A 14,107-nucleotide genomic window follows, 5' to 3' on the forward strand; every position below is an offset into this window, starting at 1 on the left:
GGAATTTTGAAGCTAAAAGATATATCAAAAGAATCGGATTTTTATGCTGATTTTAAATATATAAGTTTCATCAAATTTAGTCTTTGTCATCAAAAGTTACGAGCCTGAGAAAATTTGCCTTATTTTGGAAAATAGGGGGTAACACCCCCTAAAAGTCATAGGATCTTAACGAAAATTGCACCACCGTATTCAGCGTATCAGAGAACCCTATAGAAAAAATTTCGAGGTCCAATCTATAAAAATGTGGAATTTCATATTTTTTGCCAGAAGACAAATCACGGGTGCGTGTTTATTTTTTTTTTCACGGGTCATCGTATCGACCAAGTGGTCCTAGAGTGTTGCAAGAGGGCTCATTCTAACGGAAATGAAAATTTCTAGTGCCCTTTTTAAGTGACCAAAAAAATTGGAGGACACCTAGGCCCCCTCCCACGCTCATTTTTTCCCCAAAGTCAACGGATCAAAATTATGAGATAGTCATTATGTTCCGCATAGTCGAAAACCATAATAACTATGTCTTTGGGGATGACTTACCCCCCCCCCACAGTCCCTGGGGGAGGGGCTGCAGGTTACAAACTTTGACCAATGTTTACATACAGTAATGGTTACTGGGAAGTGTACCGACGTTACCAGGGGGATTTTTTTGGTTTGGGTGTGGGGCTCAGGGGAGGGGGCTATATGGGAGGATCTTTCCTTGGAGGAATATTTCATGGGGGGAGAGAAATTCAATGAAAAGGGCGCAGGACTTTCTAGCATTACTATAAAAAACAAACAATGAAAATATAAACATTGAAAAGTGTTTTCAATTGAAAGTAAGGAGAAGCATTAAAACTTAAAACGAACAGAAATTATTACGCATATGAGGGGTTCTAAAAATGCTTTAGCATAAAGAGCGAGGTATTTAGGAGGAGATAAATACTTCGCTCCTTATGCTAAAACAATTTTAAGTAATTTCAACTATTTTATGCAAATATTAATATGCAAATTTCATTTAATAATTTATGTACGGAGAGCCAAAATCAGACATGCATTAATTCAGAAACTTTCAGAAATTAAATAAAAAAACAAGTTTTTTGAAATGAAAGTAAGGAGCGACATTAAAATTTAAAACGAACAGAAATTACTCCGTATATGAAAGGGGCTTTTCCTCCTCGACACCCCTCTCCTTGCGTTAAAGTTTGATTCTTTCTCGCAACTCTACTTTTTAAAACAATAAAAAACTTTAGCGTAAGGAGCGGGGTGTCGAGGAGGAAAAGCCCCTTTCATATACGGAGTAATTTCTGTTCGTTTTAAGTTTTAATGTCGCTCCTTACTTTCATTTCAAAAAACTTGTTTTTTTTTATTTAATAAGATAATGAATTAACATGAAATCTAGATTTTATTTTAACTTTGCAGTGTCTTGCATTTAGCAATTTTCCATCACATTCAGGGAGGAGTTAGCCTTCATTTACTCAGACTTTACTCCAAGTTATGAAATTCGTTTAATGAGAATACTAAAAGTAGTGATTTGAGAGAATTTAAAGGCTACTTAAAAATGAATTGTTTTCTAAGCATGATTGTAGTGATTAATGTAATAGGATTTATATTTGATAGATTCAGTTGGTATCAAATCGTTAAATTTAGTGTTTCGTTTTGATTGCGCTGTGTAAAGGAAGGAGTTGACTGTTTAATTAGTGGTAACAAGGTACATGCTGTTGTAGTTGTGTTTTGTTTTTAAACCCCTTCTGAGGTTAATGTTAACTGTTATTTTGGCGGAATTTTGTTAGGTTTTCCCTCCTCCATGTCACGCTGTATCATTTAGAGTGGATATGTTTATGTTAAGGTTTTTATTAATAATTCAAGCCAGCATATTTTCTTTGTTGTTCAAGCTAAGACACTCCATGTTTCCTATATTGGAGTTTTTGACAAAGCGGTTGACAAATTAGTGGTAACAAGGTACATGCTGTTGTAGTTGTGTTTTGTTTTTAAACCCCTTCTGAGGTTAATGTTAACTGTTATTTTGGCGGAATTTTGTTAGGTTTTCCCTCCTCCATGTCACGCTGTATCATTTAGAGCGGATATGTTTATGTTAAGGTTCTTATTAATAATTCAAGCCAGCATATTTTCTTTGTTGTTCAAGCTAAGACACTCCATGTTTCCTATATTGGAGTTTTTGACAAAGCGGTTCTAATACTGTAGTTTGTGTTTCCATCAGACACTATTTTTAGAAGCTATGGACTATTGTATTTCTTCGTATGGGATGTGATCGTCTCTTACTTGGTTGGTAGCTGCCGCTTCAACCTTCATTGACATCAGAAAGAAAATGAATAAAAAATATACTTGGCTGAAATTAGGATCATATAGAGATTTCAGAATGCATTATTTCTAGACTCAAGGCAAGGTTCTTGAGACCCAAGCCAATTGGCTATCAGATTTTACGAAACTAATTAGACAGCTTATTATTATTCTGCGTTAACTGGGACATGTCAGATGAGGAGGTCTTTGGAAATTACAGTACGAAAACATTACTTAACATTTTATTCCCACATGAGATAAGTCTTGTTCTTTGAGCTGTGCCAAGATGAATGTTGGAGAATTTTTGGACAGATCCTCTCAGAAATACAATAGAAATACGCTAAAAATTATCGATATGTGGAAATCAAGTTGGAATAAGGCCCATGTGTATGCCACTGCCTAAAAAAATGTTGGAAATGTCAAAGTATTATCTATTAAGATTTGTATTACTGCTCCTTTCTTACTTTTAACATATATGTGTCCTTTGTGTGCCCGTCTGTTTGTGTTCATTTTTGTCTTTAGTCTTTACTCCGTCAATTGTATCTTTTTTGACGGAAACTTAATTAATAATAATAGATAGATAGATAGATAAGTGTATTTTAAATATACAGCCATGAACATTAAAAAATAATAATAATATTAAAAAAGAGAAAATCTATCTCAGAAAAACCTCTCATTTCACGCTCTTGTTAATAAAATGAAGTTTTTGCAAAACGGTAGTGATCAGCGAAAATAAAATCATAATTAAGACCCGTCTATATGCCATTTTGTTAACAAATATTTTCTGTAGAAAATACTAAAATACTGTCTAATAAGAATTGTACTACTCCTTCTTTCCTACTTATAATTTAAATTATAAATTTTAAATATTTCTTTCAGGAAAATCTCTCATTTCATTTTACTTTCTTGGTAGTAAAATAAAGTTTTCACGAGAAAGTATTGATTAGCGGGAATCAAAACGAAATAAGTCAAATGTATACGGGATTTACCTAATGAAATATTAAAATATTATCTAATAAGATTTGTATCGCTGCTCATTTGCTACTTCTTATTATATTTTTGTAGGAGACAATGATATTGGAGGCGAAGGGAATGACCCATTCCTTCCATCTAAACTTGAACGCTTCACAGAAGAATTTGGCAAAATAAAGTCTCATATTCTGAGGACAGTTGAATTTATACCTGTAAATAGAATTGCTTCAGAATCATCCCTGCCAGAAAAATGCAAAAATGACTCCCTCATATCTTGTGTAGTTCTTAGTCATATACCTGTTAATGTATATGGAAAAGAATATGCTAGTCATATAATGATCAAAATCAATCCCTTGTTGACAATATCTGCACATGAACACAGTTCCTTTGTTATATACCCAAAAATGGACCCCTTGCATATTGAAGACATCAATGATTTTAGTGTACATAATTTCAAAAGTGATGAAAGTGTGGAAATTGTTGCGCCTACATGTTCATACAGAATGGGTAAACAAATTTACGGATTCGGTGCCTTAGTCATTGGTGACAATAAAATTATTAGCTACAATGTATTATGGTCACCTTCAAGATTTGTTGCTCTAATTGTGTATGGTTTCTTCGTGTTGATTGTTTGTTTTGTTGTGTGTCTTAGAATTTCCAGCTGGTTTATTTTAAGGACTATGGGGCTATACTAGAATTTAACCATTTGTAAGGCTGTCTTTAATGAGAGAGTTAGGACGTCAAGCCTTGTGTTTTAATGATAGTTTGAAATTGAAGCAGTGAAAACAAATAAAAAAATGTTATGGGAATGTAGTAGATAGATAATTTAATCATCATAATTAAATTATATTAATCTTTTACAAATAATATTATAAAACAAGTCATATTTACAATTATATTTACAAATATAAATTAACAAACAATTTATATTTATAAACATTTGATAAACATTTCCATAAAAAGAAGCTTTTCAAAGAAGATTAAAGAGCCTTATTGAAATCTAGACCAGCAGAAATAAATTCCAATAATAGTTCAAATTGGAAGATACTAGTTGCATCCAGTTTTTAAGAAAAGCGTATTTGCAATATCTCGAGAACGGCTGAGGGTATTAGTTAAAAATTGAGACTAAGGATATGTTAACGGGGATGATGAAAAGTGAATTGAGAACTACAAGCTCCCCTTGACGTTTTAGATACCCCCTTCCCTCAACACTGATAAAAAAATTAATTTTGCTCCAAATAGGTAAAAGATTTACTAATTATGCCTCTGGGAATGCAATGCCCCCCAAAACCCCTAGGGCAGTAATCAGCGGTGAATCTCCAGCATTTTTATTGGGGGAGGGTGAGAGGGGTCCATATTTGATAGTCAAGGGGCATGGTCTGTATAATAATTTTCTATTTAAATTATTCCCCCCCCCCAAAGAACACCCCCGGCAGTAATTGTAAATTTTACAAAATACCCTTTTTCAATCGCTAAAATATTCGTTAGGGAATGAGGGAATGTTTGATTCTGATCTTTTGCGATAAGGCTATGTGTGTTAAGGCGTAGTTTCGGGGAATGTTGAGAGTTATGTTTAACTAAATCAAAAGATACTATGTTCATCCAGTTTTTCAAAAAGGCCTAATTGCAAATTCTCGAGAACCACTTAAGGCATTAAGTTAAGACTGAAAAACATTAAGTTAATTTCGTTAAATTTTTAAACTTTCAGGGCATGTTGAAGGGGATGTTGATTAATTTTGTGTTGAAATTGATGTTGAAAAATAAATAATTGTTTAATTATTATTTTTTTAAACATGCACTGCATAGAATAGAATTTGTTTGCGCTAAAAGCCAATTGGCCATGGCAAAAAAAATATAGAACAAGCAACGATTACTCAAAAATTGCAAAAATCCTAACATAATCCTACAAAAACTTAGCTCTATGATTCATCGTGAGACAAGGGAATCTTTGCAAACTTCTGACGCCCATAAAATACTCATCTGCACTCACTCTCACCCCTCTCTCAAAATCTAATTTTCTCCTAACTCTTCAAATCCCCAATCACTCAGCTACTCAAATTCACACATCAAAAGATATACACTCTCACTTAAACCTCCCCATATAGGACAAAAATAAGGACCAGCCTTTGACCTTTCTATCGATAAACTTTCTTCTTTGGTCCAGTAACGAACTATCAATTCTTGTTTCAATTAATAGCTTTATTTCACTTTTATTCAAACCCCCCTTAAAAATTGAAGCTTTAATCCAAATGTTTTTGACCGACAATTAAGACCCAGTGAATTTGAAAGTGAGCGCTGGGCCTCTCATGCTTGTATTTCCTTGTTCTGTAAAACCCTTCCCACTATTCCAGTTACTTGGTCCCTCGTATCCTCGAGCCTTATACCATCCCCCACATATGACTTAATCTACACTGATCTAACATACTCTTAACTTGGTACGGCCACCCCAAACCTGAGCCTATCTTCAACATTTCTAAATAAGCCACCATCAGCACCTGCACCATAGGCAACACTATAATTTTTCCCCAAAGCCTAGCCATGTTATTTAGTCTACGACTTCTTAAAGAAAACAAACCTAAATCCCTTCTAACTACCAAGCTATTTGTATGCTTACTTATCCCTCGCCACCTCTTATAATACGCTAATTCCACTGCTTCTAGCCTATGCTACTTCAAATACCCCCAAACCTTAGATCCATAGTGCATAACACCTAAAATTTTAGCCTTGAAATCCTTTTTAACTTCTTAGATTTTTTAATATCCATAAGCTGGCTTCTAACACCATATTGCAGCCTACGTTACCTTTTTATTCCTATATATATATGGCTACTAAATAAATGTCCTTTCGTCTTAAACTTAACTCATAGTTAAGTTTATTGGAGGAATGGAGGACCATTCCTCCACCAAAATAACCCTTCTCTCCTTAAAACTAAGTTTTAACCACCTAACCACAGTTACGGAATACTAACGCTATGGTTTTATCTACATTAAGTTCTAACTTTTTCATATTCAAGTGATATCTTAAAATATGAAATAATTTCTGAAGGTTTCTTTGTAAATCTACAACAAAAACAATATCATCTGTAAACAAAACGATATAGCGACCCGACAGAATTTATAAACTGGTTGAATTTAGGAAACAATGTGTAACCCTGTTTAACACCTTTATATCCACTAACTATCCTTGAAACCTGCCTATCGACTCTCACAACTACTCTGGTAAACCTATACATTTGAATTAAAACTTACACAGACGGGTTCAAAAGACCTATCTCTAACAAACGCTTCATCAATAGGAATCTACAAAGATTCTCAAAAGTTCCTTTGATATCTATAAATGTCATGTGTAATTCACCTTTTCTAGTACTAGTATGTTTATTAACTAAAGCTTGCAGACTAAATATATGATCTATCGTTCCATAAGCTTCTCTAAAATCCACTTTATCCGAAATATCTCTATTTGCTATCCACCTCCTTAGTCTAAAGTATAACACCTTAGAAAATATTTTCTGTTAACTATTCCCTAAATAAATTGCTCGATAATTATTATTATGAGACCTATCCCACTTCTTAAATAATGTTATCATAACCGACAAACTCCATTCTTCTGGCCTAATCCACAAACTTGCCAAAGCTGAAAATAAACTAATCAAAATTGCAGCAAAATATGTGTTTGCCCACTCCCAAGTTCTCATCAGAATACCATCAGTCGCTTGTGCAGATCCCTCCTTCACAGACTCCAAGCCTCTGCCAATTTCCTCATGGGTAATTGGCGAGATAAGTTTGTAATCCTCCTCTCTGAATTGTTAGCACGCCTGTTGGCTTAAACTCAGTGATAAATCCTCCAATCAACCATCCTTTGCTCTATCCAGTGATTCAGGCCTGGTATCAGCTCCAAGTATCTCCTCTATTGTAGAAGAGCCACCACATCCTCCTTGTAGGTGCCAGATTTTTTTGTTTTGTTCCTTTGTTACAAAATTTTCCTAAATTTCTCAAGTCGTGACTTTATCTTGTTCCCTCTTCTTACTTCGAAGTGTCTGTTCGTACTACTTGTGTGTCAATATACGAAAAGAGCAAATTACTCCTTATTCTTTTTCAGCTTTCTTAGTGCTTCCACCACCTCAATTTTTTTTACTGCACAATCATCATCAAAAAACCGCTTCTACATCTAATTTTTTGCTATTCCTCTCTTTGCCAAACTACAGGTCTCTAAATTCTCCATTGTCTGACATAATTGTCCTAAGCCTTTATCTACTTGACCATTCTCTATAGTTCTTTGGGTTTCCTCCAACTTGATCTCAGGTATGACATTTTTTTCTTAATTAAAGTAGCTCTATTACTATCAGAAATATTCCCTTCATTTCTATTAATAGCCCTATCAACCCGTATGTCGGCTACAGTAGGCAAATGGTCAGACTCAACAACTCCCAGAACTCCTAAGTCCCCACATACCAACCAACGCCTTACATCCATTAAAATATAATCAATAACACTAACCTTAAAACATGTAAAATTCCCCCATGTTTTTTCCTTTCCCTGTCGCCCATTTGAAATTACTAACTTCTCAATTCGGTAAAAATCTAAAAGTTTAATTCCCCAATTATTTTTTCTCTGCGACCAGTCCTTACTTGTCCTTTTTCCATGCATCTTCAAATCTCCTTGCATATTTTCATTGTTCCTACCATATTCCACTTCCTCATCTCGTGTTGAATTGATCCACTTCTCGAAAATCTCGTTTGCATATGCATTGAACTCACCTAAAAACATACACTTGTAATCTTTATACAACTCATATTTGAACACCTCTGAATACAAAACGTCCCATTTATCATCTACCAGCTACGACTACTTGGTTCTGGAGGGATATACACCGCACAAATCATAAACTTAACAATCCCTACCATAATCTTCAACCAAGTCACATTCTCCTATTACAATTTTAACCTATCACTTGTTCAACATATATTTTTCCTGATCAACAGTCTAGCACCACCATAAATTTGATTAAACTTACGTATCTTTCTTGAAACATGGAAACATAAAAAAAACCTTTCGAAATACTGGCACATCCTGCCATTTTTCAGCTAAGATAATAACATAATCATCTAGCCTACATAAATCATTTCTTTATCCTCATTATGGCCTTGAATATTCCGGTGCAACAACTTAATGCACATACTACTTTCTTTATGGCCCTCTCCCGCAATTACTGTTGTTCGCCCTGAAATTACCCTCATAATATCCATCGGAGAAATTTAGATAAACGCAAGACCGTCTGAGACCAGGGCAGTGGCGGATCCAGGGAGCAGGGGGTGCCCCCCTGACGTAGTTGTGGATTTGGGGATAATATCATGTTGCCATATTAAATATCATATTTTTCGTCGAGGGTGAACAGCTTTTCATTTATTTTATGGTGGGGTAGTTTCTATAACTTACTGTTTTTTGTATCAATATTTTTACATCATTTGATTTCGACAGATTTATTAGAACTTTAACTTTCAGCTGATTTTAGATTCAATTTACGACCATTTCCACAACCTGCCTACGGCGTACAATAGTTAAGGTTCCCTTTAAACTGCTGGCATTTCTTTGTTCACAAGTTTATTGGAGTAAAATGTTTTGCCCCCCCCCCCCCTGCTAAAAAAATACTGGATCTGTCCCCGGACCAAGGCCCTGGTTTCTAAATTCCAATGCATAAGCCATTCCCCCTCTCAGCCTCCTTTCATCATAACCCAACGAATATCAACTCTTCTTTTGTCTTCCCCACTATTCTGTCGAACATAAGCTGCACTAGGTTGACTATCCTCGTCATTTAAGCTCACCACCATCTCACAACTTCTTTTCATTGCGGTTTTAGGCGCAATAGAAGAATCTGATCTTTTGAATGACATAGTTTCATGTCTTTCTCTGTCCATTATTCTAGCGTCACCTCTACTCTCCTCCGAATTCTCTGACTCAGGGATTATAGCTTCCTCAGTCTTTTTTATTTCTTTCACTTTGTCGTATATGTTATTGTACACAAATCAACGATTTTCAAGAAAAAGTTTCATACTCCTCAACCTAACGTTGGCATGACTTTCTTCTCTCGCCTTTATCATAACTGGCATAAGCTTCCCTCGGGCGTACTGTTCAATAGCTGAATAATTGGGGCTACAGTAAGGCCATGTCATTTTAAATTCTGAAATGATTTCCGGATCGCCAATTTTAGATTTACAGATGGTAATCTGATCGTATTAGGTCGGACGCTTTTTTTGTGATGGTTACCGAAATGTGTCAGTAACATCGCGTTCGGTTATCCTTAAATGGGGCACCACTCGGGTAAAGCATGTAATAAGATCTTCTTTTAGATATCTTCCTCTTACAGAAGGAGAAAAATTATATAGGATTATGTTGCACCTTTTCTGCTCTTTTTTCTCTTGTTTTCATTCTTTTGTTCCCTGCTAGTGCTCTCGATTCGTTTTACATTAACGTCTACTGCAGAACGTACTTCACTAATTTGACCAGAAAGATTTTTAGCCAGACTTTGGAAATCTTTCACTAAATTATTAACTTTGAGAGACATTGGGTTAAGAGATTTTAACTTTTCCTCCACACTTTCCGATTTCGCTAATATTAATTGGGTTGCCTCTGATTGATCGTTCGTAATTCTATTACAGCTTGCCTACTAAAATTGTAAAGGCTTACCTTAGAATGTGCCAGCCATATGCTCCGGCACTAAAGTTAACAAGCGGTTTCTGATTTATACAAATCAGCGTTCAGGATGGAGCGTGTTAACACAAGCGGTGGTATGAAATAAGCGATCCTTCACTATTAAATCAGCTGGATTTTTTCACGACTTGAATAAAAAAAAACACGTTTTTTAACAGAAAGTAAGGAGCGACATTTAAACTTGAAACGAACAGAAATTATTCCGTATATGAATGGAGTTTTCCCCTCCTCAACGCCCCGCTCTTTACACTAAAGTCTGACTCTTTCTCACAGCTTTACTTTTTAAAACATTAAAAACTTCAGCGTAAAGAGTGGGGCGTTGAGGAGGGGTCAGCCTCTTTCATATACGGAATAATTTCTGATCGTTTTAAGTTTTAATGTCGCTCCTTCCTTTCAGTTAAAAAACCTCTTTTTGATTTAATTTCTGAATGTTTTTGTGTTAATGCAGGTTTTGAATTTGGCTCACCGTATATGAATAATTAAAGCAAAAATTGCATACTAATTTTACCTTTTTTTTTACTAATGATAACCTATAATAACCGTTTCATATCCGTAGCCGCAATTTTCTTAGATTTGTCTTTTGGTTGTTATTACGTAAATGAGGGAGTTGCCCTTCCTCAGTACCTCTCTCTTTATGCTAAAGTGTTTGTAAATTTGTAAAAAGCTTATTATTCTAATTAAACGGTCGTTGTGTGTCAGGAGTCATTCTTAAATAATTGGAACAAAAAGTCAAACATTAGCGTAAAGAGTGAGGTATTGACGAAGGGTGAACTCCCTCATATACTTAATATGAGGTGGTTCTCCCCTCATTTTCTCAGATTTTCTTTTGATTGTTATTACGTATATGAGGGAGTTGGCCCCTCCTCATTACCTCTCTCTTTACGCTAAATTGTTGGCGAATTTGTAAAAAGTTTATTATTCTAATTAAACGGTAATTGTGTGTCAGGCGTCATTCTTAAATAAGTGGAACAAAAAGTCAAACATTAACGTAACGAGTGAGGTACTGAGAAGGGGGTAGCCCCTTCATATATGTAATGATTTCTGTTCGTTTTATGTTCTAATTTTGTTCCTTACTTTCAATTATTTTTTTTTTAATTTAATAACAACCACAAGCCTAAGACATTATGGCTTATTATAACATAAAAATCATAGTTATGAAGCTGCTTAAAATAAAAATCAATGCTAAGATTGGCAGAAAAATAACAAACAAATTATTGTCCATATCAGCCATTATTTTACAAAATTCAAACTTTAGTATAAAGAGCGAGGTATTGACGAGGGGGTGAACTCTTTCATACACATAATAATAGGGGGTTCTACTCCTCGTCAATACCTCGCTCTTTACGCTAAAGTTCGAATTGTGTTCAAAATCTTTAAGAATGACCCCTGAGTCACAAAGGCCGTTTCATTAGAATAAATAGCTCATTTGAAACTACTAAAAATACTTCAGTGTTAAAAGTGCAGTATTGAGGAGGGGACGAATCCCCTCATATATGTAATAAATTATGTTCATTTAGAGTTTTAATGTTTCTCCTTACTTTCAGTTAAACAAAAATCTTGTTTGCTTAATTTGATTTCTAATTGTTTTTGATTAAAAAATAGGTAAAATTTAATTATTTTACTAGATGGTTTTAGGCGTCAGGGGCGGGTTGATTTTTGGAGTGGGCGTGGGGTGAGAACGTGGGCTTTTTTCCTCAATAAACAATACTATATGCAAACAATGGGCAAAGTTCATAACTTGCATCCCTTCCCCTGGGGACTCTGGGGGAATAATAATTTATGTTCATTTTAAGTGTTAATACAGCTCCTGGCTTTCAGGTGGAAAAACTTTTTTTATATTTAATTTCTGATTACTTTTTAAATAATGCTGGGATATCCGGTGCATTCTTAACGGAAATTCTCCTCCCCCATTAAAAATTCCTCCATGGAAAGATCCTCCCACGTAAGCCTTTCCCTTTACTTCAGAAAAAAAGACCTGAAAACATGTATATACTTCCCAATAACCAATATTATATGTAAACAATGGGCAAAGCTCATAACTTGCAGCCCTTCCCCGGTGGACTATGGGGACTACATCGCCAGGCAAAGACATAGTTATTAAATTTTTCGACTTTGCTGAACAAAATGACTATCTCAAAATGTTGATCCGGTAACTTTGGGAAAAATGAGCGTGGAAGGGGGCCTAGTTGCCCTCCAATTTTTCAGTCACTTAAAAAGAGCACTAGAACTTTTAATTCTCGTTCGAATGATTCCTTTCGTGACATTCTAGGAACAGTGAGTCGATACTATCACCCCTGGGAAAAAAAAGAAACAAATAAACACGCATCCATGATCTTTCTTCTGGCAAAAAATACAAAATTCCACATTTTGTAGATAGTAGCTTGAAATATCTACAGTTGGGTTCTCTGATATGCTGAATCTGATGATGTGATTTTCATTAAGATTGTATGATTTTAGAGGATGTTTCCCCCTTTTTTCAAAAATTAGCATAAAAAATCGTTTCTTTTGATGTATCTATTGGTATCAATATTCCTTTTCTTAGAGTTTCAGTTACTATTGAGCTGGGTCGCTCCATGCTTAAAGTTCGTTACCACGAACTGTTTGAAAGTTAATTGTGCACTCTAACACAGTACAAAACTCAATCCGATTGGATTCAAAAAACTTGTTCTTTATAGTTCAGAGACTAAATGATTTAGAAGGGGTGGTCGTATATTTACCAGTGATCAGTGTTGAGGGAAGTGAGCATCTAAAATGTCAATGGGAAGGCATGTAGTCCTCAAGTCACTTTTCAACATCCCCGTAAGAAAAGAAAAATGACCGTGAATTGTCAGTTTATTAAACATATACTGATATTTATTCCTTAAAGTTTGAAGAATTTTTATTATTAAAGTAAAAAAAAAAACTGAAAAGATTTCGAATGTATTTTGTTTTCATTAAAGTGGGAGGTATGTTCTGGTCTTTAGAAGTTTGGGGTGGGGGTATTTTGCTCGTTTTGAGTTTTGCTCGGTTATTTGTTGTAATTTCTGTTTTTTTGGTTTCATTTATTTATTGAAGGTGATTTGTTGCAGTTTCGTGCTTGGAAGTTTATTTGACTTTATTTCTGCTCATTTTTGGTTTAATGGTGCTCTTAATTATCTTTAGAAAACCTGTTTGCGGGAAAAGCTTCTTAAATTAATTTCTCTTCGCCTTTTTCATAGAAAAAAATAATAAAATATATCATTTCGTTTTTTTAGTTCAAACAGTTCGTGGCAACGAATTGTAAGTAAGGAACGACCCGGCTCAATATCAACTGAACTCTAAAAAAAATCCCACCGTCAGATTCAGCGTATCAGAGAACCCTACTGTAGAGGTTTCAAACTCCTATCTGCAAAAATGTGAAATTTTTTATTTTTGCCAAAAGAAAGATCACGGATGCGTGTTTTTTACCGGGGGTGATTGTATCGACCCAGTGGTCCTAGAATGTCGCAAGAGGGTTGATTCAAACTGAAATTAAAATTTCTAGTGCCTTTTTAAGTGACCAAAATTGGAGGGGAACTAGACCCCCTCCCACGCTCATTTTTTTCTCAGTCACTCGATCAAAATTTTGAGATAGTCATTTTGTTCAATATTGTCAAAAAATCTAATAACTTTGTCTTTGAGGGTGACTTTATCCCCTATAGGGGAAGGGCTGGAAGCTATGAATTTTGCCCATTGTTTATATATATTATTGGTTATTGGGAAGTTTACAGACGTTTTCAGGGGGGATTTCTTCTGAGGGGAGGGTCGAGGGTAGTTGGTCATGCGGGAAGATCTTTCCATGGAAGAAGTTTTAATGGGGAAGGGACATTTCTCTGAAGGGTTGCCGGATTTCCCAGCATTATTTAAAAAACGATCAGATATTAAATAAAAAAAACAAATTTTTTTTCAACTCGAAGTAAGGAGTAATATTAAAACTGAAGATGAACAGAAATTATTACGCATATGAGGGGGATCGCTTCCTAGTTAATTCCTTGCTCTTTATGCTAAAGCTTTTTTAGTACTTTCAAAAGACCGATTTATTCTAATTAAACGGCCTTTGAGATTCAAAAGTGACTCTTAGAGAATCGGAACAAAATTTGAACTTTAGCTTAAAGAGTGAGGTATTGACTAGGGAACGAACTCCCTCATATCCGTAATTA

General features: G+C 35.0%; 1 protein-coding gene across 3 annotated transcripts in view; it reads left to right on the top strand.

Annotated features, from left to right (window-relative positions):
• LOC136028928 (metallophosphoesterase 1 homolog) overlaps positions 1-5,022 on the top strand; it is a 26,397-nt gene extending 21,375 nt beyond the window's left edge. For all 3 annotated transcript variants that reach the window (XM_065706905.1, XM_065706907.1, XM_065706906.1), the window contains exon 4: positions 3,337-5,022. In XM_065706905.1, the coding sequence (XP_065562977.1) occupies positions 3,337-3,938 (602 nt within the window). In that variant the 3' untranslated portion in view covers positions 3,939-5,022. The remainder of the gene's footprint in view (positions 1-3,336) is intronic.
• Positions 5,023-14,107: the final 9,085 nt, after the last annotated feature.

This window comes from Artemia franciscana, chromosome 7, assembly GCF_032884065.1.
Source record: "Artemia franciscana chromosome 7, ASM3288406v1, whole genome shotgun sequence".
In the NCBI taxonomy this organism is placed as follows: domain Eukaryota; kingdom Metazoa; phylum Arthropoda; class Branchiopoda; order Anostraca; family Artemiidae; genus Artemia; species Artemia franciscana.